Source organism: Convolutriloba macropyga, chromosome 8, assembly GCF_964194025.1.
Source record: "Convolutriloba macropyga chromosome 8, txConMacr16.3, whole genome shotgun sequence".
Taxonomy (NCBI): Eukaryota; Metazoa; Xenacoelomorpha; order Acoela; family Convolutidae; genus Convolutriloba; species Convolutriloba macropyga.
The window spans coordinates 49,926,333-49,950,692 of record NC_134475.1 but is presented as its reverse complement, the minus strand read 5'-3'; the positions used below and the strand labels follow the sequence as shown (position 1 = coordinate 49,950,692).

General features: G+C 35.3%; 2 protein-coding genes across 4 annotated transcripts in view; one reads left to right on the top strand and one right to left on the bottom strand.

Annotated features, from left to right (window-relative positions):
* The window catches only part of LOC142344796 (sphingosine-1-phosphate phosphatase 2-like), a 425,673-nt gene that overhangs the window by 19,681 nt on the left and 381,632 nt on the right, over nt 1-24,360 (bottom strand). For all 3 annotated transcript variants that reach the window (XM_075396743.1, XM_075396742.1, XM_075396744.1), the window contains exon 2: nt 5,891-6,125. In XM_075396743.1, the coding sequence (XP_075252858.1) occupies nt 5,891-6,067 (177 nt within the window). In that variant the 5' untranslated portion in view covers nt 6,068-6,125. The remainder of the gene's footprint in view (nt 1-5,890; nt 6,126-24,360) is intronic.
* LOC142344795 (putative lysosomal cobalamin transporter) overlaps nt 1-24,360 on the top strand; it is a 358,318-nt gene that overhangs the window by 93,999 nt on the left and 239,959 nt on the right. The gene's annotated exons all lie outside the window — the stretch shown is intronic.

Here is a 24,360-nt window from a genome sequence, read left to right as displayed (position 1 = left end):
TTACTGTAAAGTTTCTAGGTCTAATGGAATTTATTTCAAGATTTTAACATCACGAATTTTAGCAAATGAATGATAAAACTTGAATTTGTTGTCAGATTTTTCAAAATTTATTGTCATTAACTAAGTTCCTCCAGCCTCGTGAACCAGGAAACTTCCTCAAGGCCTTGATGATAGGTTACTGAAAACTTTTTATCGGCCAAAGAATACTTTTCAACTTTTTAATAAAAAGTTTTTCGATTTTTTTTATAAAATTTACAATTTCAAGTTTTTTGACATTGTTGTCATTTTATAGGTTATCGAGACTCAAGAGCCAACGAACTTCCTCTAAAGTTTGATAATAAGTTTCTAGATGCAATGGAGTGTTTTTAAAGACAATACCTTTTAACGAGTTATAGCATTTTTTGAAATTTTTGGAAATTTTTTTGAAATTGTTTGTAATTTTTTGAGGTGTTCCCAGCCTCAAGAGCCAAGACACAACCTTTGAGGTTTGACAGTAAGCTGCTGCTAAGTTTCTGGAGTTAATGGAATGGCTATCATTATTTTAATGACTCGAGTTTTTGCAATTTTTTGATATACTTTAATTAGAAAAGCTTTTGAAAAATTGTTATCATGTATGGATCTTTTTGAGCCAGTGAAACTCTTTAAGGCTTGAGATTGGGATACTTGATAGCCTTTTGAGACAATGGAATTGTGTTCTGAGGATATTAATATCACGATTATTATCAAGATTTTGTTAAAATTTGTAATTGTTTTTTAAATTTTTGAATATTTTTGTACTTCTCAGAGTTTAACGATCAACGAAGCTTTTTAAGTCTTGCCGATGGGTTACATGACAAAGATCCGGAGACAAAAATTGTTTTTGAAAATTTTCTTTACTGCGAAAAATGGAAACTTTTCTTTTGAATTTTGCACTTTCAGTTTTTTTTCTATGATTTAGTTACTAACAAAGCTAGAAAGCTTGGATTTGTAGAGTCGAATCTTATCATGAAAAAAATTCCTAGCTCTCTCTCTCTCTGTGTGTTGGCTGGCGTTTGTTTCCTTCTCTTTTTCGCTCACGCTCAATTTCGCACACTCTCTCCTTAACTCTTTTGTTGATGCCGCATTTCAGCGGCTGTTATGTAACGTGATGTCATCGTCGATTACCCTAATCTCAGGCCCCTTCAATCAAGCTAAAGCTAACCTCGCTAAACAGTGGCTAGGTACTGACGAAACCAGACACTGGCCAGTCCTTCGAGAGAAATTCGCCCGACTTCATTTTGGATATAATTCAGCGTTAATGAGGATAAGGGATTATGACATCACGCCACATAACAGCAGCTGAAGTGCGGCAAGATTTAAGAAGAGAGAGAGAGAGAGAGAGAGAGAGATAGGGTGTGAGGAGATAAAACGTGAACGAGTAAAGAAACCCCAACTGAAACACACAGAGAGAGAGAGAGAGAGAGAGACAGCTAGGAATATTTTTCATGATTGGATTCGACTCAGCGACTTCTAGTTTTCTAGCCTAGTAATTAAGTCATATAAAAATTGAAAAGGCAAAATTTAAAATAAAAATTACCATTCTTGCAATAAAAATGTTCAAAGCCATTTTTTGTCTCTGGAGTTCTGTCACGTAACCCATCCACCAGACTTAAGAGTTTCGTTGGCCAGTAATGTTCGTAGAACTCAAAGGACAAAAATATTCAAACTTTTAAAAACAATTGCAAAATGTAACAAAATCTGGCTCAAAAATCGTGATATTATTATCTTCAGGAACATTTCGTTCTCTCAAAAGACTATCCAGTGTCGCTATCTTAAGCCTTTAATAGTTTCACTGGCTCATAAGGATCCATAAACCTGGAAAATATAAAAATTTTCCAAAAATTTAAATTTTATCGAAAATTGATAAAACTCGAGCCATTCAAGTATTGCTAACCTTTCCAATAACTCTAGAAAGTATGCAGCAGCTTATTATCAAACATTGGAGGAGCTCACTGGGCCCCTGGCGCCGGAAAAAGCAAAACAAAGATTAAAAACATTTAAAAAACTTGAAAAAAGCAAACATTTTCAAAATTTGCTTACATTCGGATACAAAAATTTTCCAGTAACTTAAGGAGGAATTCCGAACCCTGAGGCTGCAAAAAAACAAATAATGACAAAAACTTGAATGAAAATGAAAATTGCAAGTTTCGTAAAAATGCTAAAATTCATGATGTAAAAATCTTGAAAAATATTCCATTGCATCGAAAAAATGCAGTAACCTATTATCATACCCCAGAGGACGTTACTTGGCCCTTGAAGCTGAAAAACCTAAAAAATGATAAACATTTTTTAAAAACAAAAAAAATGGCAAAAGATTTCTGAGGCTGGAAAAAACTGAATAATGACAATAAATGTAAAATAAAAAATGGCAACTTTTTTCAAAAAAATGTGATATTAAAATGCTGAAAACCACTCCAGTAGCACTGGAAACTATGCAGTAACCTACTATCAAATAGCATTGGAGAATCCTTGACACCAAAGGCTGAAAAAACTTGAAAAATGACAAATTTTTTACAAAACTTTAAAATTGCTAAAATTAGTATCAGCTCGCGTGTTTTTGTTTGGAGTACCAAAACATAAAGCTCTCAAAATGGTCATAAAATGTACTTATGTCTAGCAAAAAAACCCTTATCAAATTTAACCAGCCTCAAATTCAGACTGGTAAAATTTGATAAAGATGACCTTTTAGCTTTAAACTAGGGCCTTCCCAGTAGCTTCACCACGCTAAGCACTTGAAGGAATACTAAACGAGGCTAAGGGCTTCTCATGAAACTTGACACCCGCTGGGCGCTACTTGTTTAGCCCATTTTTAAGTCAAATGGGTCAGACGACAAATCGGTCAAGCGAAAAATCGTATAAAAAACAACGATTCATATATTTGCTCACTTCGTTTGAGAGCAATTAAACAGAAACCGACGAACGTCGGAAAAATTGATCTGGAGCGACAGACGCGCGATTTAAGAAAAGGGTAGCATAGACAAATTTTTTCTCCGCAGGTAGTGTTCGAACACCCCACATCCTGAGTGTTGCCGTCACCTAGACGGAGGTATTAACCACTCGGCTATCCGGGCCTTGTCAACGACTAAAAATCGGTTTCGTTTGAACAAGAAACCTGATTTCAGAGTGAGAGCAATTGCAATCACTATAAATTCAAGAAGTACGAGAAAAAATTACTTGAAGTCAAGGATCATTCTTGAAGGAAGACGCAAAAAAGGTCAAGTGAAAAATTTGCATAAATAGATATGTTTACAGTAATTGCTTCTCCGAGAGCAATTAATAATTAACGATATGCCAAAAGACTATCATCATTCTGGTCTTTCCCCACTATAGCCCCCAACTTAGTGGTCAGATAGCCCCCATCATGGTAAATATACCATAATGCGGGGGATATAATGGGAAAGACCCGTTTATTCAAATCCAGGAAAAGTTTGAAATATAAATTTCTAGCAGGTAACATTAATCAATTGGTGACATTGATTGAAATGTTTTGGTTTTCTAAAAACTGCAATGTTAATACCATCTGTAAAAAGCGATGACTTTGCTACTTGAAGTATGTTAGGGCTTCATGTAGAAACTAAAAAGATGCCAGTTCAGAAAACATTTTATGATAAGAACAAAAATCTATCTGATTTTCAACACTGCCTAAAACAACAAAATTGGCAATACATTTACGTTCAGAGCAGCTTGGATTCCATTCTACAAGTTTTCCCATTCTTCAAAATTTTACGCCAGCACTGTCAAAAAATGCTCCACTTAAAAAGTGATTTATGAGAATTACCAAAAAATTTTTGTCGTTTAAGACAAATGGTTAGCTAGAAAATTAGGACATTGATGGGCGATCGAGATAGATTTTTGAATGATTAGGACTATGAAAAATTCTTCGATTTGAAAAACAAATTCAAAATTTCTAATGACAACGATGTCAACAAAATTCTTATTGAAGCTGCAGAAAATGACAGGAAAAAGTGGATGCTGATAAATGAGATAAGAAACTCAGAGGAAAATGGTTTTGGTGATTACTTAATAGAAAGAAAAAAAATTGTTAACCTACTAAACTATCACTTGGAAAGTTGCATGGCAACCAATTTCCACTACACATGTCCAACGCATGGAATTCTAAACCAAAAAACTTTATATTTCACTTCGCAACGGAAAAAGACTGTCAAAATGCAAGTAAAGCACTGGGAAGTAATAAACCAATCGGAAAATCACATTCCAGAATGGGCTATTGAAGGCTCAAATTCTGTAATTGTACCTCATCTAAAGCTTCTTGTGAACTATTGCATCAAAATACCTTGCTTTCCCAATAACTTAAACAAGTACATGTTCCACTGTACAAAGATGACCCTGAAGAACCTAATAACTATCACCCAGTCTCCATTAACCTGTGCTTGTCTAAGATTATTGAAACAATCTTGAGGAATCAAATTTGTCAGTACCTTCACGACAACAACTTACTATGCAAAAATCAGTATGGTTTTAGAAATCTTAACGATCGGTTCCCAACTATTTTCCGCAAAAATTATCAAAGCAAACATAGGCAATTTTGTCACAGCTGCTTTCCTTTATCTTTCAAAAGCATTTGATTCAATCAATTAAGAAATTTTGAATATGAAGTTGGACAACTGAAGTTTTGATGGAAGCTCAAAAAATCATATAAGAAGTTTCCTGACAAACCGTCACCAATCTGTTATCCTACAAGAATTCATATCAGATGAAATAACGTTTCTTAGGTTTGTACAACAAAGAACAGTACTTGGCCCTCTTTTCTAACATGTATATCAATGGTATTGCAACACGAGTTCACAAAGAAACAACTTATAAAATATGCTGACGATAATGTTATTTTAAATTTTGGTACAACCATTGATAAAAGCAACGCCAAGTTAGAACAAAATGCCAACAAACTAATTCAATATTTTCATGATTATTAACTGACAGTATACACCTCAAAAACTGAATTCATGATATTTGGTAAGAGCAAAAGTAAAGACTTTAATGAACAGATCATTAAAAATTCAAATCCAATAGACAAACCTGATGTAAAATATTCAGAGGTTCAAATAGACGGCAATTTAACACTTCAAGGTGAAGTTAAACATATCCTACAAAAACTGCGCAAGGAATAAAACAACTTACGCTACTAGAAAAGCTATCCCACAAAAACTATTGAGAGTCTTAAATGCACTGGTATTAAGTCATTTGCACTACTCAGTAGTTGTCATTCACGCAATTGAGTAGAATCTTAAAGTTTCTTCGGAAAAACAGCTAAACTGGGCGTTAAGGGCAACATATTTTAGACAAAAATTTGAATCTGTTCAAGATATTAAACACAGTCGGAACCTACTCCCCGTGAAACTATTTTTGAAACAAATGACGTTTTTTTGGTAAATAAAAAAAAACAGTTTCGACCTGCTTTTAGACCACCAACTGGATGTCCATAAGTCACCTGGAGTCTTCATGAACCTAACAGGACAAATAAAAATTGTTCTGGAACCTGAAATTTGTTTCCAGCAAAATGAAGAATTAATTTGTGACATTGGCAATATTGGAATGAATTACCCAGTGAAATTAAAATCAAATAAAAAAATTCCGCAAGCTGACTAGAATTTTCTTCAGCTGTTTTTAACTTGAACCCTTGTTTGTGGAACGTTACTTGTTTAACATGGCGTGACTTTAAATTTGGAAATACGAACTAGACTTACTGTCGTTGTGTTGACGTAAAAAAAAAACGTAAACTAAATATTTACAATGGCGGACTAACATCAGTTGTATACTCCTTGACACGGTTTGGAATTCAGTGTTCTTTTTTTCATTTTCCACGAAATGAAGATGCTCATAATTAATTAATTGTTGGATTCTTACTGAGTACCTGTTTGAGGCCGAAGAACTGTTGCACCCGAAGCACATGATTAATGCTGTCAATCTCGTTCACTATTTTCTGAAGGTAAAAGAACCCGCTATTTTCCCATTTATTCGAGGATTGCAGTTTCGACGCGGTCTTTGTAAGATCCATCAGAAGATCTTTATCAAAAACTTTTCGACTCATCTTGCAAACCAAAAGTCAATGAGATTGACAGAAAAAGTAACGCAGCATAATCAAGCCTGAAAAAGATCGTTTTGAGTCTGCCTTAGGCAAAATAGTAAACCTGTTAACAAGTTCAAGAACAGAGTCAAAGGAGAGAGTTTACTATAGCTATTGTTTTTTTTTCTTCACAACAAGGATATTCAAAGTCATTTTACTCAACCCAACATTGGGACAACAGTTCTAGAAAAACTTAATAAACAGTATTAACAAATATAGATTATCACTCTAGTGATGAGATTTAATTTTTTTTATTAGGGGCTATCATCCACCCAATGGACGGAACAGTGAGCCCCCCACTATGAAACATCACAGCAATGTATTTATATTTAACGCAAAAACATATCGTATTTTAAACTTACATCAAAGAACTAGTCTCTGGGAGCCGCGTCGGAAGGTTGAATAAAACTAAACTAATTAGGAGTCTAGCCCTCCATCCTGCACAACAACACTAGGTATTGCTGTGATTTCAAAGTCCATATTGATATCTCTGAGGCGTGGTCACTAGAGTACAGGCTCCTCCAGGCTATTTCAATTGCTTCCTTAACAAGGACGTTCGTATATAGGCTCTTCACGTCCAAAGAAACAATGCTCTTATCAGGACCTAATGTTATGGATTCAAGTTTTCTCCGTGCATTGAGCGCTATCGATGTTAACACCAGGTTCTCTATCAAGGAATAGTTCGAGGAATTTGTATGATTACAGCCCGGTATAGACAACAATGGGCTTAAAGGAATTCCATTATTATACTTTTGCTAGGCCAAAAAGTCTCGCGGGTCGTGCTCCTGTTAAAAGTAACTCTTGATTAAATTTTCCGTTTAATAAATAACTCGTCTTCACATTAAGCAACGCACTGTTGATGCCTTTTTCTATTTTCAGAGCAATGTTATCCCCTGCGATAGCAGCTTCTTGAAACTGGGAGCAATTAAGAACTTCAGCCAGCTTTTTGCGATACCATTGCCTCTCCATCACACAAAATCCCGTGACTATCAAAATGTACAGCTACGATGTCGTTATCTTTCAATTTTGCCACCTTCCCAACACCTCTGTGGAATGGTGTTTTCTGACATTCTCAGCGTACCATTTTGCAGAGGCCTTAATTTCACACAGTTTTTCACCATTAGTTCGGCTTTCCCGGAGCGTGCGGACTCACATCTCAACTAACGTCTTGATGTAATGAAGTTCTTCAATTTCGCAACCAAACTTAGTTTATGTTCTCGTCTAATTTTCCGGATAGATAAGAGTACATAGAAGGCCACAGAGCTGAGCAATTTTTCACTCAGAGCCCAACGCAATTCACTTCTAATCATGCCGTCCCTTGCGCCAAGCTTTGCTCTTGCTTTGTTTAGTTCTTTTAATTTCTCTTGCTTTATTTAGCTCTGTTTTAGATAGCCTTAGTTGAAAACCGGTTATGGTTTTGATCACAGAAAACAACATTTTTTCGAACAGTAAATTTCAGGAATTCTGGAATCACATCATTTTCTATAAAACAAAAGCGACCATTTCTTTTATACTGCTTTTTTAATTTTTTCGTATGTTTCAGAAAATGTTTCTTTTTTTAGTGTTTCTCAGAACACATTCCAACCAACACAGTGGCAAGCGTGGCTTCACTCACACAAGGTTTACTTGACCAACAATGTCCGTAAATAACCAGTTGGCCTCGTTCACACTTCGCTTCGCTCTTGCCCGACAATAGCGTTTACTGAAGTTCTGTTAACCCTTTCCATTCTTCAATTAACCACGTAAGTTCCTTCGGTATCGCCAAATGATATCAAATGTCTTTGACTCCAGTTCAGCTTCTGTTCAGTTTTGAGGTAGTTCACCGTATTGCTTCAAACATCAAGGGTCGTCTGAAAAAAATAGATCTGTTTAGAAATCATCTGAACATCAGATCAAATCAACGAAAGAGATCGTCTGTATAATCACTAGAACTGATCTTGAGCTCTGCTGTGAATGCAAATGTGCAGTCACTTTTAAAGAAAAAAGTGTCAAATGTGAAAATTGAGAGAATTGGTTCTAAGTAGAGTTCCAGAACATTGATGATCAACTCTACGTCAAATTGAAGAACAATGTGTGGTACTGCTCTAATTGCCAAAAAATTAGCAAATACGATTGTTAACTGGAAACTGCAGAAAAACTATTAGAAAAATATGCAGACGTTATAATTTGTACTGTAAGTGGTGAGCTAGCTGTGTAGCTGTAGCTGAGTACTGTAAAGTGTAGCTAGCTCAGAAAAGGCAAAAGCCTTCACCGGAAGTTGGAACTCACAATTGAGAGGCCACACAAAAGTAGTAACTTAATTTTTTAGTCTTAAACATCAATATATTTAGGTATAGAGAAAATAATTGTGAATGGTACAAGTAACCAACCAATACGGGAAGAATCTTGGATTTTGGTAGCTGTGCACCAATCCGACATAAGAAAAATAACATAGAAAGGCCTGTTAACTTCATTATTATAAGCACCAGCACAGCAAAATTTTGGCAAAGTTCTGAAGGAAAATGAAAATAATTGATTAACAAATCAATTGAAGAGGTTGGACTTCCAGAATCATCAATGAAAAAATCATGAGTAAACCTCAATTGAAGTGTGATAGCGAGAAAGTAAAACAGAAGGGACACAAACCACAAGCTAAAGAAATTAATCATCGTTTTTTTGCACTACCGAGGAAACCTCAGCCTGCAATTCAGGCGAAAATGGGAGAAAACGTGCGAAACGTCAACCGACTCAACCACGCGAGAACTACAAAATTGCTAACGTCCCATCTAGTTTTGACAGCAATGTGAAATCTCATGTGGTCTACAAATTCAGTTGTTGTGGATGCAGTTCCACCTATGTGGGCAATCTTGTCAAAATTCGACCACGACAATTTCTGAGCATCAAAAAGTTTTTTAATCGGTGGTGCAACCTGTAGCATTCTGTGGGGGCGCTAACAGCCTTTAACTCTGAGATAGTACATCAGTGCCAGGACACCGATAAAGTTCTGACCATAGAAACTCTACACATTATTAGACGCTGAATACACGGAACGAGTACAAGAGCCGAGAGGTAACTTCGAAAAATTAAGTGCAGAAGACATGTTCTGCCTAAAGAAACTCGAATTAGCATGTACCTAAAGTTAAATCGATCATAAAAACGAAATTCGGCCATTGAAGACGTATAAAGGGAGAAACTCATTCTCATCTTGACAGTTTTAAATTTTTTTCAAACTTTCAACAAACTTCAAAAGGAAAACCTATTAAAAATTTGAAAAAATTCGAAAAAATAAATAGCTAATTAGGACACTCTACTTTATGTATGCATTTTTGTAAATATTAAACTTAAAGGTTTTTAAAACCTGACGATGCATGTTTTTGTGAAAACGTTCGAGTAAATGAACGCTTTCATAGAGACTTTTAGTTTATACAGATTGTTTTTAGTTAATAACACTAGGTAATATCAACCTCAGTTACAAATTTAGTCCCACGGCGGCAGCCAATTGATAATTGAGACAGATAAATGCGCTGCGTAGCTGTGTGATTCTTGTCTCTGTTCCTTCCTTTTTGACATATTCTTCAAATCTGTTGTTATACAAGAGATGTTTTACAAGGTTACTGTTCTTACCCAAATTTTTCATCGCTTTCACAATATCTAGCTTTCACTACGTTAACCTCACGTGTGTCTTTTTTGTTCTTTCATCGTGATTTACTTGCAAAATCGATTTACATCTGCATTGTAGTCTTCGTCGGAGATATTATATTAGGGTAGGAAACTGTGCTGTTCAAATAAATAGATGGAGGTAGATTTCTAACGGGGTTAACAGTCATTTTTTGTAGCCAAAAAGGATTCCAAGGACAGAATTTGTAGCACTTCTGCAATTTCTCATTTAAAATTAAAGCACTTTTGTTGGGATACCGTACTTCGCTTGCATATGAGACAATGGGCACAACATAGTCCTTGTCGGCATTGCATTTGTTAGGATTAGAGGTGTTACTCGCATTATTTATTTTCAGATAACAGAGTGCTTGCATTGACTTTTTTTTCATCAGAGATTTTTGATGCCAATTGCTTTATAGTAGGTTTTGCAGAGCCCAAAAACGCGAGCGGAACGACCAATTTTCACAATAAGTTCTTTATTTTATATTTTTGATTTTCGATTTCTTTTTGGTGTTTGTAGGCTTCCTTGACTTCTTTTGGACATGACTTGGCAATTTGATTAAATATTTTCCTTTAGAAGAAAGTTCTGCTGAATCTAGACCCCCAGAAGTGGTTTGGTTTGGCGTCAAGTCAGTCGTTATATCTAGCACTGATATAGCGATTGTTTTGAAACCAAACCTTGTGGAGGTTTAGATTCAGCAGAAATTTCTTCAAAGTGAAAATTTAAAATCCGTGGATTTGTTTCTGCCTTCTGTCGACTGAAAAGATGGCTCACTCTCAACGTTATATCATACGGCATGTATTATTTTCGCAAACATGTCTCCAATTTCGTTCTGACGCATGTTGTTGTCGCAACCCCTCTGCACGGTGGTCGCCTCCCGCCCTATGCAAGCTCACCTAAAGTGTTCCATTTTCTGATATCGCTAAAAAAAAGAGCATTCCTGGGCGGCGCGAAACTGTTGATGCTTCAATGGGAGCTCATAAGACGGGAGGCTGTTGGTTTATTGACTCATCTGCTTTCACCATCAATTTTTTCATACCATAGCATATCAAACAGCTACACACCAAAAAAAGTTCAGGTAAATTTACCTGAAAAAACACCTGAACTTACCTGAACAGTTCAGGTAGATCTGTCCCACCTGAACCATACCTGAACACACCTGAAAAATACCTAAAATTTACCTGAAAAATTCAGGTATCACTGCCTGAACTTTTACCTGAACTTACCTGAAAATTACCTGAAAAAAACACCTGAACTGTTCAGGAAATTTTAACAGTTCAGGTAAATTTACCTGAAATTTACCTGAAATTCCAGGCAAAAACTACCTGAAATTTCAGGTAAATTTCAGGTAAACTTACCTGAACTGTTAAAATTTCCTGAACAGTTCAGGTGTTTTTTTCAGGTAATTTTCAAGTAAGTTCAGGTAAAAGTTCAGGCAGTGATACCTGAATTTTTCAGGTAAATTTCAGGTATTTTTCAGGTGTGTTCAGGTATGGTTCAGGTGAGACAAATCTACCTGAACTGTTCAGGTAAGTTCAGGTGTTTTTTTCAGGTAAATGAGGACCATATGTCGTTACCGTTTCTATAATTGTGTAATCCAGTTTTCCAGAGGTCTATTTTATTCAGGAATACTAGTTTTTGATTTAATATATAAGGAAGAGTGATTGGATTCTAGTTGATCCACTTTAAAACCACTGCGTTTCCTGTTGTTTTGATTTCAAAAATTTTAAAGTTTCTTTAAACCGTTTCTTTAAAACTTCGCTATTGTTGTTCATTTCAGAAACCCCTAATGGTTCCAAAAATGCTTCTTCAAACTAGAAACATCAGTAGAGCTGAAGAGGGGGAAAACTTGATGACAAATTTATCCTTAACTTTGCAAAATTTAAAAAAAAGCTGGACACTGCCTGTAATAAATGTGATGATGTTTCTCCCAAAGTTTGTATTTGTATTTTTTTAATCTACTGTTAAATTTTTGCTTTTTCATTGCTGAATACAAAAAAGGTGTTTTCAGGTAACCACACCTGAACTTGTTCAGGTAAAAATTTACCTGAAATACAGTTCAGGTGTATTTCAGGTGCTTTTACACCTGAACTTCACCTGAACTTCTAGTTACCTGAACTTGGTTCAGGTAAATTTACCTGAACTTTTTTTAGTGTGTAAAAGTTTGTTCAGAGTATTCTTATAAGTGCTTTTGTTAGCGCATTATAGAAATTCTTGATTTTTTTGTGTTTTCACAAGGTTTACAGCATTTGATCCCGGTCCGCCCACTTCTAGACTGTCCATGATTGGAGAATCTTGGCGAAGAAATTCACCAAAGTAAGTTTGTCTTCTTTGAGCAGTAAAATCTGCATTTTGTTAACTGATTGGTAAGACTATATAGATTGACGTTAAAAATTATTTTTTGGGTTTTTGAAGTTGATACATTGTTGTTAGTATCATTCTTGAAACCGATCCTAGTTGTTAGTAAAAACAAATGAGTACGAACAGTATAACGGTAAAATCCAGAACAATAAAACTGCAGAATAAGTTTCTCGTAAAACAATTTCTGTTTTTAAAAACAAAAAGTTGGAAACTGACTAATTGAGAAATAATAGAGAATTGAAAAGGAGGGAAAATTATTGATATTAATAATGGAAAGGTCCTAAATTAGAAATTGCTGACAATAAAAAATTATAGCACCTCGTGTAGTATGATTTCTAGGTTTTGGCAAAAATTAAAAATCAGTAGTTCAATCAGGAATTAAAATTCATGAATTAAAGAAAATTGAAGGATAATTCTTTGTAAAAATATCGAGAAAAGTACACAAAAAAATTTTGGTGGGACTTTCATTAATAGCAAGACCGTTAATTAATAAGGCTTCAAATTACAAAAAAAAACTAATGCAGTAACTCAAATTTGAAAGTGGAAAGGGTTTAGCAAGAGAAACTAAGGTTTCTTGAGAAAAGTAAAGTTATTAAATAGGTTTCAAATTAAAAGAAAAAAAAGATCTTAGAAACAAAAATTTATTCATTCTCAAACAGAAAATATTCTTGTTCAAGAACAAAGCAAACCCGTAGAAAATGTTAATTTCATGTAAGGGAACGCTAACATGATAACGGGCTTGACCACAAAAATGAAATTAGCGGAAGCGTTCACCGGTTCAAATGATTTGGAAAACAACACGTTGCACTTTGAGCAATTAGCAGAATTACAGAAGAAAAGAGAAGAAGATAGAGAGAGTAGGAGATAGATTAAAGATGATGATGGACGGCCGCATTACTTTGCCTGTAGGTCAAACTCTATCAAAAAAATTAATTAAAAATTTACTTGAAGCATTATGAGAAAACTATGATGTCTTAAAAACTTTTGAGAACACTTTAGCCAAAACCGGTCGTTTTTTGAGCATGTTTGGTTCGTCGCGCACAGCAACCAGGAGAATAATTGACAAATTTTCTGGGAGAATTAAAACAGTTGGTTTGGGGCCTATTCAACGATGTCGCAAAACATTAGACATTATCTGGCTTTGAGACGCTTTATAGAAGGAATGAACCATAGTCAGGCAAAGCTAGATCTCAGGAGGCAAATAGCCAGTTTAATTGAAACAATTTTGAAAAAAGTGTTTCATCTGGAAGCTGTTACCCTAATAGAAGATGAAGAGCAGACACCAAAAATTACAGTAATTAGACGAGATAAAACAAATTTTTAGCGGATTTTGTCACCAAGCTCTTGAATTATTTGTCAGTAGATGAAAAAAAATTGTGAAAACCGTCAAAACGAATTAGGTGAATGAATCAGTTCTTGAAGACTGTCGGGTAACGACAGACTTGATCGAGGATAGCAACAGGATTGCGCGTTCAGCGACCTCCGGCGTTTTCGGAAACCAGCTCTTAGCCATAGAGATGGATTTTTCGAAAAAGATGTCACATTTGGCGAAATGACAGGCAGTTTAAACAAAATTGAGTTTTAAGAATGAAACTCATTGAGAACGCTAATGTTCCAGAGTGTGTTCTGCAAATACGATTAATTGTTCAAATGCAGAAATTTAACTTAATGCGAACAGACGCGTTGAAAACAGACACTAAAAGACAGTAGAAGTAATATATCGTTTTTAAGCTATTCCACATACAAAAAACTTGCGAAATAAGGAAGTGTTTAAAAACGCTCTAAACTTTTGTTTACAGGCAGTAATTCAACTGAGTAAATGATAAGAAGTTAAATTTTTGGTGCAGTTTCAGCAAAGAACACCAGAAATTGAATGGGTATTTATGAAAAAAACGCGGACCAAAGCATTGAGTGTCTGGTGGAAATTAACTTCATAAAAACCAATAAAATTGTACTAAACTTACACAAAGAGAACATCTACAGTAGTCAATTTCAAATCTCAATACCGCTAGCAACAGAAAACAAGCGAGTTCTTCATGTCTTTTTGCACATGCTGGAGAAAACAGTTATAATCCGAGTAAGCCCGAGTGACTAATGATAAAAAATTTGGCGGAAAAAAACGGAGTAAAAAGGTGGGCAGTGAAAGAAGTAGTGAAAATAATCGAGGGTTTTGAATAGAAGATTGGCTTGATTCTAGCTGCTAGTATAATTTAAATGAAAGGCGGTTCTAGATTATTAAAGATGTTGAATCAAAGGGACGCACCAGTTACCGCGTATAGAAACTTGAAGGTGGGAAGCAATCTCAAAAACAAGCAAAACTTAGTTTTGAATGGAATTTTTACAAACCAAAATAAAGCAAAGTAATCGAAATCTTTCAAATAAAAAACATGCAAATTTGGAAAAATATTATATGAAAAGAGTATTTTTGAATACCCTTGAGTTTGTTCAGGGATGGATTTGGTCAGAGATTGTTCAATCAAAGGTGACTTTTGTCTGGAATTCTGTCCTGAGTTCATCCTTTATTATTTCGTTGATAGAAAAGTGGCCGCTGTTCCAGTCACATGCGTGCAGAATAGATATTACAAAACAACGTGTTTTTGAAGAAGTTTTCAAGACCATGAAAAGCTACGTAGACTGGATCTTTAAGCCTATTACCAATCACTAAAAACGTCTGACAAACGCTTCTCCGTGTTTAACGTTGAAAAATTTCATTTAGTCTAATCGTATTTGATTTTTAACTATTTGTTTGATAAACAAAACAAAAGCAACTGATTATATAGAGTTCTTAATGTAAGCGTTTAAGGTCTGATGCAATACAATCAAATGTGTTTTCAAGAGACAAATTAATGAGTTTTTTGGTTTTTCGTTGTTTAGAAGGATGAAACATGTATGGGTATTTTTGTCATGCTAAGGCTAGTTGTGACATTATGTGAACATAAAGCAAAATTAAGTACATACCAATACTTACCAAGGTAAAAAGCAGAAATTCCACCAAATTATTTATTATGACGTGAGTCAGAGGAAAGGCAGTTGATTTTTTTAATGTTAAAGCATGCATATTAACGCTGCTTCAACAGGATCTCAATTTTTTATTAACTTTGATATTCTAAGAAACAGCATGTTTTGTATATTGTAAATTACTGTAAAAACAAAATGAATTTCAAAACATTTGCAATTGTTGTCCACGAGAGCTTACTATTTGAAACAAAAGCTATCGGCACTGTAGCTCAAGATATCTTTAATATTTCAAATCAAACTTCAAAACAAAGCCGTCTTCAAAACTCCGAGTTACTTTTGTTTGGAGCTCTTGAAGAAATTTCAAAGTTGATAGAAGAACCCGAATCATGGAAACCTGAAATTACCAAAGTTTTCAACCGGAAATTTTCAGAACACGCCATCATTGTGTCTGCAGTGCTAAGAGGGCATGGATGGTCCAGTGAAGGTGCCAGTGCTTTTGACGAAACTACCTTTTTAAGTGGACCTCTGCTGCAGAAGTTGGCGGATGCACAGGATATTGTGAGAAAAAGAGCTGTCAAATTAGCCAGTTGATTCATGGGCTGGTATAAAAAAAGGTCTGATGATCAAAAACCCATCAAGGATGGAGAATCCGAAGATATGGACGAGAAAGGAAGTCAATATGCAGGGTCAACTGCAGATCGGGAAGCTATGAAGCAGGTAGACATCAAAAGATATCCCAATGAGGAGACAGAGGAATCCGAAGGCAACAGTGGTGCGGGCTCGTCTACTCTGAAAGTTAAAGTGAATTCTATCATGTTGGATATAATAACAGGGCTGCATCTTACCCGGACTGCGAGAAAGAGTGTAAAGAGTGTAAAAAAAGTTTCAACCCTATTTTTCCGCTTAATTAGGGGTGGAAGAAGGTAATTATCAGAGGGTAATTTTAAAAAGTAAGAGTGGAAGAGTGTAGAAATTCTTTCACTCTTACACTCTTATTCTTTCACACTTTTTACACTCTTCCATTTTTATTATTAAAATTCAATAGTATTTCAATTACACTCTCCTACCCTTAATTAAGCGGAGAAATAGGGGTGTATTTTTTTTTGTTTTTACAATCTTTACGCTGTTTTCCCACGCTCACAATGCCGGAATAACAGTGGAGTTTTTTATTTTCATATTTTCAGACTATTTCAACCATGTCGCAAGACATTAGTCATTATCTGGCTTTGAGATTCTTTGTAGAAGAAATGAACCATAAAAAGGCAAGGCTAGGTCTCAGGAGGCAAATAGCCAAAATAATTGAAATAATTTTGAAAAAAGTGTTTCATCTTGAAGATGTTACTCTAATAGAAGATGAAGAGCAGACACCAAAAATTACAGTATTAAGACGAGATAAAAAAAATTTCTAGCGGACTTTTTGTCACCAAGCTCTTGAATTATTTGTCAGTAGATGAAAAAAATTGTGAAAATCGTCAAAACAAATTAAGTGAACGAATCTGTTCTTGAAGACTGTCGGGTAACGACAGACTTGATCGAGGATAGCAGCAGGAGTGCGCGTTCAGCAACCTGCGGCGTTTTCGGAAGCCAGCTCCTAGCCATAGAGATAGATTTTTTGAAAAATATGTCACATTTGGCGAAATGACAGGCAGTTTAAACGAAATTGAGTTTTAAGAATGAAACCCATTGAGAACGCTAATGTTCTAGAGTGTGTTCTGCAAATAAATTAATTGTTCAAACGCAGAAATTTAACTTAATGCAAACAGACGCGTTGAAAACAGACACTAAAAGACAGTAAAAGTAATATATCGGTTTTAAGCTATTCCACATACAAAAAACTTGCGAAATAAGGAAGTGTTTAAAAACGCTCCAAACTTTTGTTTACAGGCAGTAATTCAACTGAGTAAATAATAAGAAGTTAAATTTTTGGTGCAGTTTCATCAAAAAACACCAGAGATTGAATGGGTATTTATGAAAAAACGCGGACCAAAGCACTGAGGGTCTGGTGGAAATTGACTTCTTAAAAACCAACAAAATTGTACTAAATTTACACAAAGAGAAGATCTATAGTAGTCAGTTTCAAATCTCAATAACGCTAGCAACAGAAAACACGCGAGTTCCTCAGGTTTTTTTGCACCTGCTGGTGAAAACAGTTATAATCCGAGTAAGCACGAGTGCCTCATGATAATAAATTTGTGCGGAAAAAAAACGGAGTAGAAAGGTCGGTAGTGAAAGAAGTAGTGAAAATAATCGAGGGTTTTGAATAGAAGATTGGCTTGATTCTATCCGCTAGTATAATATAAATGAAAGGCGGCTCTAGATTAATAATTATAATAAAAATAAGGGACGCACCAGTTACCGCGTATAGAGACACGAAGGTGTCAGTAGTCAGTTTCAAATCTCAATAACGCTAGCAACAGAAAACACGCGAGTTCCTCAGGTTTTTTTGCACCTGCTGGTGAAAACAGTTATAATCCGAGTAAGCACGAGTGCCTCATGATAATAAATTTGTGCGGAAAAAAAACGGAGTAGAAAGGTCGGTAGTGAAAGAAGTAGTGAAAATAATCGAGGGTTTTGAATAGAAGATTGGCTTGATTCTATCCGCTAGTATAATATAAATGAAAGGCGGCTCTAGATTAATAATTATAATAAAAATAAGGGACGCACCAGTTACCGCGTATAGATCACGAAGGTGGGAAGCAATCTCAAAAACAAGCAAAACTTAGTTTTGAATGGAATTTTTACAAACGAATATAAAGCAAAATAATCGAAATCTTTCAATTAAAAAACACGCAAATTTGGAAGAATTTTATCTGAAAAGAATATTTTTGAATACCCATGAGTTTGTTCAGGGGCGGATTTGGTCAGAGATTGTTCAATCAAAGGTGACTTTTGTCTGGAGTTCCCTCCTGAGCTCATCCTTTATCAGCGTTGCTAGAAAAGTGGCCGCTGTTCCAGTCACATGCGTGCAGAATAGATATTACAAAACAACGTGTTTTTGAAGAAGTTTTCAAGACCATGGAAGGCTACGTGGACTGGATCTTTAAGCCTATTACCAATCACGAAAAACGTCTGACAAACGCTTCTCCGTGTTTCACGTTGAAAAATTTCATTTAGTCTAATCGTATTTGATTTCTAACTATTTGTTTGATAAACAAAACAAAAGCAACTGATTATATAGAGTTCTTAATGTAAGCGTTTAAGGTCTGATGCAATACAATCAAATGTGTTTTCAAGAGACAAATTAATGAGTTTTTTGGTTTTTCGTTGTTTGGAAGGATGAAACATGTATGGGTATTTTTGTCATGCTGAGGCATGCAGAATAGATATTGTCATGCAGAATAGATATTACAAAACAACGTGTTTTTGAAGAAGTTTTCAAGACCATGGAAGACTACGTGGACTGGATCTTTAAGCCTATTACCAATCACTAAAAACGTCTGACAAACGCTTCTCCGTGTTTCACGTTGAAAAATTTCATTTAGTCTAATCGTATTTGATTTCTAACTATTTGTTTGATAAACAAAACAAAAGCAACTGATTATATAGAGTTCTTAATGTAAGCGTTTAAGGTCTGATGCAATACAATCAAATGTGTTTTCAAGAGACAAATTAATGAGTTTTTTGGTTTTTCGTTGTTTGGAAGGATGAAACATATATGGGTATTTTTGTCATGCTGAGGCATGCAGAATAGATATTGTCATGCAGAATAGATATTACAAAACAACGTGTTTTTGAAGAAGTTTTCAAGACCATGGAAGACTACGTGGACTGGATCTTTAAGCCTATTACCAATCACTAAAAACGTCTGACAAAAACTTCTCCGTGTTTCACGTTGAAAAATTTCATTTAGTCTAATCGTATTTGATTTCTAACTATTTGTTTGATAAACAAAACAAAAGCAACTGATTATATAGAGTTCTTAATGTAAGCGTTTAAGGTCTGATGCAATACAATCAAATGTGTTTTCAAGAGACAAATTAATGAGTTTTTTGGTTTTTCGTTGTTTAGAAGGATGAAACATGTATGGGTAATTTTGTCATGCTGAGGCTAGTTGCAACATTATGTGAACATAAAACAAAATTAAGTACATACCAATACTTAGCAAGGTAAAAAGCAGAAATTCCACCAAATTATTTATTATGACGTGAGTCAGAGGAAAGGCAGTTGATTTTTTTAATGTTAAAGCATGCATATTAACGCTGCTTCAACAAGATCTCAATATTTTGTTAACTTTGATATTCTAAGAAACAGCATGTTTTGTATATTGTAAATTACTGTAAAAACAAAATGAATTTCAAAACATTCGCAATTGTTGTCCACGAGAGCTTACCATTTGAAACAAAAGCTATCGGCACTGTAGCTCAAGATATTTTTAATATTTCAAATCAAATTTCAAAACGACGCCGTCTTCAAAACACCGAGTTGCTTTCGTTTGGAGCTCTTGAGGAAATTTCAAAGTTGGAAGAAGAACCCGAATCATGGAAAGCTGAAATTACCAAAGTTTTCAACCGGAAATTTTCAGAACACGCCATAATTGTGTCTGCAGTGCTAAGAGGGCATGAATGGTCCAGTGGAGGTGCCAGTGTTTTTGACGAAACTGCCTTTTTATGTGGACCTCTGCTGCAGAAATTGGCTGATGCACAGGATATTGTGAGAAAGCGAGCTGTCAAGTTAGCCAGTTGATTCATGGGCTGGATTAAAAAAAGGTCTGATGATAAAAAAAAACCATCAAGGATGGAGAATCCGTAGATATGGCCGAGAAAGGAAGTCAATCTGGAGGGTCAACTGCAGATGGGGAAGCTATGAAGCAGGTAGACATCACAAGATAGCCGAATGAGGAGACAGAGGAAGCCAAAGGCAACAATCATGCGGGCTCGTCTACTCTGAAAGTTAAAGTGAATTCTATCATGTTGGATAAAATAACCGGGCTGCATCTTACCCGGACTGAGGAAAAGAGTGTAAAGAGTGTAAAAAAAGTTACACCCCTATTTTTTCGCTTAATTAAGGGTGGAAGAGTGTAATTATCAGAGTGTAATTTTAAAAAGTAAGAGTGGAAGATTGTACAAATAAATGTTTCCACTCTCAAAAATTACATTTTACGTTTTTTACACTCTTATTCTTTCACCCTTTTTACACTCTTCCATTTTTATTATTAAAATTCAATATTATTTCAATTACACTCTCCTACCCTTAATTAAGCGGAGAAATAGGGGTGTACTTTTTTTGTTTTTACAATCTTTACACTGTTTTCCCCAGCTCACAATGTCGGAATAACAGTGGATTTTTTTTGTTTTCATAATTTCAGACTATTTCAACGATGTCGCAAGACATTAGAAACTATCTGGCTTTCAGACGTTTTGTAGAAGGAATGAACCATAGTCAGGCAAGGCTAGATCTCAGGAGGCAAATAGCCCAAAATAATTGAAACAATTTTTGAGAAAAGTGTTTCATCTGGAAGCTGCTACCCTAATAGAAGATGAAGAGCAGACACCAAAAATTACAGTAATTAGACGAGATAAAACAAATTTTTAGCGGATTTTGTCACCAAGCTCTTGAATTATTTGTCAGTAGATGAAAAAAATTGTGAAAACCGTCAAAACAAATTAAGTGAACGAATCAGTTCTTGAAGACTGTCGGGTATCGACAGACTTGATCGAGGATAGCAACAGGATTGCGCGTTCAGCGACCTCCGGCGTTTTCGGAAACCAGCTCTTAGCCATAGAGATGGATTTTTCGAAAAAGATGTCACATTTGGCGAAATGACAGGCAGTTTAAACAAAATTGAGTTTTAAGAATGAAACTCATTGAGAACGCTAATGTTCCAGAGTGTGTTCTGCAAATACGATTAATTGTTCAAACGCAGAAATTTAACTTAATGCGAACAGACGCGTTGAAAACAGACACTAAAAGACAGTAAAAGTAATATATCGTTTTTAAGCTATTCCACATACAAAAAACTTGCGAAATAAGGAAGTGTTTAAAAACGCTCTAAACTTTTGTTTACAGGCGGTAATTCAACTGAGTAAATAATAAGAAGTTAAATTTTTGGTGCAGTTTCATCAAAAAACACCAGAGATTGAATGGGTATTTATAAAAGAACGCGGTCTGAGTTCATAAAAACCAATAAAATTGTACTAAACTTACACAAAGAGAATATCTAGAGTAGTCAGTTTCAAATCTCAATACCGCTAGCAACAGAAAACACGCGAGTTCAGGTTTTTTGCACATGGTGGTGAAAACAGTTATAATCCGAGTAAGCACGAGTGCCTCATGATAATAAATTTGTGAGGAAAAAAAACCGAGTAGAAAGGTCGGTAGTGAAAGAAGTAGTGAAAATAATCGAGGGTTTTGAATAGAAGATTGGCTTGATTCTATCCGCTAGTATAATATAAATGAAAGGCGGCTCTAGATTAATAATTATAATAAAAATAAGGGACGCACCAGTTACCGCGTATAGAGACACGAAGGTGGGAAGCAATCTCAAAAACAAGCAAAACTTAGTTTTGAATGGAATTTTTACAAACGAATATAAAGCAAAATAATCGAAATCTTTCAATTAAAAAACACGCAAATTTGGAAGAATTTTATCTGAAAAGAATATTTTTGAATACCCATGAGTTTGTTCAGGGGCGGATTTGGTCAGAGATTGTTCAATCAAAGGTGACTTTTGTCTGGATTTCCGTCCTGAGCTCATCCTTTATCAGCGTTGCTAGAAAAGTGGCCGCTGTTCCAGTCACATGCGTGCAGAATAGATATTACAAAACAACGTGTTTTTGAAGAAGTTTTCAAGACCATGGAAGGCTACGTGGACTGGATCTTTAAGCCTATTACCAATCACTAAAAACGTCTGACAAACGCTTCTCCGTGTTTCACGTTGAAAAATTTCATTTAGTCTAATCGTATTTGATTTCTAACTATTTGTTTGATAAACAAAACAAAAGCAACTGATTATATAGAATTCTTAATGTAAGCGTTTAAGGTCTGATGCAATACAATCAAATGTGTTTTCAAGAGACAAATTAATGAGTGTTTTGGTTTTTCGTTGTTTAGAAGGATGAAACATGTATGGCTATTTTTGTCATGCTAAGGCTAGTTGCGACAGTATGTGAACATAATATAGAATTACGTACATACCAAGCAAAGTAAAAAGCAGCAATTCAACCATTTTTTTTGTGACCTGAGTCAGAGGAAAGTCAGTTGCTTATTTTAATGTTATAGCATGCATATTAACGCTGCTTTCATAACAAGATCTCAATATTTTAATAAATTTGATATTCTCAGAAACAGCATGCTTTGTATATTGTAAATTACAGTAAAAACAAAATGGACTTTAAAACATTCAAAGTTGTAGTCCGCGAGAGTTTACCATTTGAAACAAAAGCTATCGGCACTTTAGCTCAAGATATCTTTAATAATTCAAATCAAATTTCAAAACGACGCCGTCTTCAAAACTCCGAGCCACTTTTGTTCGGAGCTGTTGAAGAAATTTCAACGTTGACAGAAGAACCCGAATCATGGAAAGCTGATATTACCAAAGTTTTCAACCGAAAATTTCCAGAACACGCTAACATTGTGTCTGCAGTGCTAAGAGGTCATGAATGGTCCAGTGAAGGTGCCAGTGCTTTTGACAAAATGACATTCTTAAGTGGACCTTTGCTGCAGAAGCTGGCGGATGCACCAGATATTGTGAGAAATAGAGCTGTCAAGTTAGCCAGCCGATTCATGGGCTGGGATAAAAAGAGGTCTGATGATCAAAAACCCATCAAAGATGGAGAATCCGAAGATATGGCCGAGAAAGGAAGTCAATCTGGAGGGTCAACTGCAGATGGAGAAGCTATAAAGCAGGTGGACATCACAAGATAGCCGAATGAGGAGACAGAGGAAGCCAAAGGCAACAATCATGCGGGCTCGTCTACTCTGAAAGTTAAAGTGAATTCTATCATGTTGGATAAAATAACCGGGCTGCATCTTACCCGGACTGAGGAAAAGAGTGTAAAGAGTGTAAAAAAAAGTTACACCCCTATTTTTCCGCTTAATTAAGGGTGGAAAAGTGTAATTATCAGAGTGTAATTTTAAAAAGTAAGAGTGGAAGATTGTACAAATAAATGTTTCCACTCTCAAAAATTACACTTTACGTTTTTTACACTCTTATTCTTTCACCCTTTTTACACTCTTCCATTTTATTATTAAAATTCAATAGTATTTCAATTACACTCTCCTACCCTTAATTAAGCGGAGAAATAGGGGTGTACTTTTTTTGTTTTTACAATCTTTACACTGTTTTCCCCCGCTCACAATGTCGGAATAACAGTGGATTTTTTTGGTTTCATAATTTCAGACTATTTCAACGATGTCGCAAGACATTAGAAATTATCTGGCTTTGAGACGTTTTGTAGAAGGAATGAACCATAGTCAGGCGAGGCTAGATCTCAGGAGGCAAATAGCCCAAAATAATTGAAACAATTTCTGAGAAAAGTGTTTCATCTGGAAGCTGCTACCCTAATAAAAGATGAAGAGCAGACACCAAAAATTACAGTAATGAGACCAGATAAAACAAATTTTTAGCGGATTTTTTCACCAAGCTCTTGAATTATTTGTCAGTAGATGAAAAAAAATTTGTGAAAACCGTCAATACAAATTAAGTGAACGAATCAGTTCTTGAAGACTGTCGGGTATCGACAGACTTGATCGGGGATAGCAACAGGATTGCGCGTTCAGCGACCTCCGGCGTTTTCGGAAACCAGCTCTTAGCCATAGAGATGGATTTTTCGAAAAAGATGTCACATTTGGCGAAATGACAGGCAGTTTAAACAAAATTGAATTTTAAGAATGAAACTCATTGAGAACGCTAATGTTCCAGAGTGTGTTCTGCAAATACGATTAATTGTTCAAACGCAGAAATTTAACTTAATGCGAACAGACGCGTTGAAAACAGACACTAAAAGACAGAAAAAGTAATATATCGCTTTTAAGCTGTTCCACATACAAAAAACTTGCGAAATAAGGAAGTGTTCAAAAACGCTCTAAACTTTTGTTTACAGGCAGTAATTCAACTGAGTAAATAATAAGAAGTTAAATTTTTGGTGCAGTTTCAGCAAAGAACACCAGAGATTGAATGGGTATTTATGAAAGAACGCGGTCTGAGTTCATAAAAACCAATAAAACTGTACTAAACTTACACAAAGAGAAGATCTAGAGTAGTCAGTTTCAAATCTCAATACCGCTAGCAACAGAAAACACGCGAGTTCTTCAGGTTTTTTGCACATGCTGGTGAAAACAGTTATAATCCGAGTAAGCACGA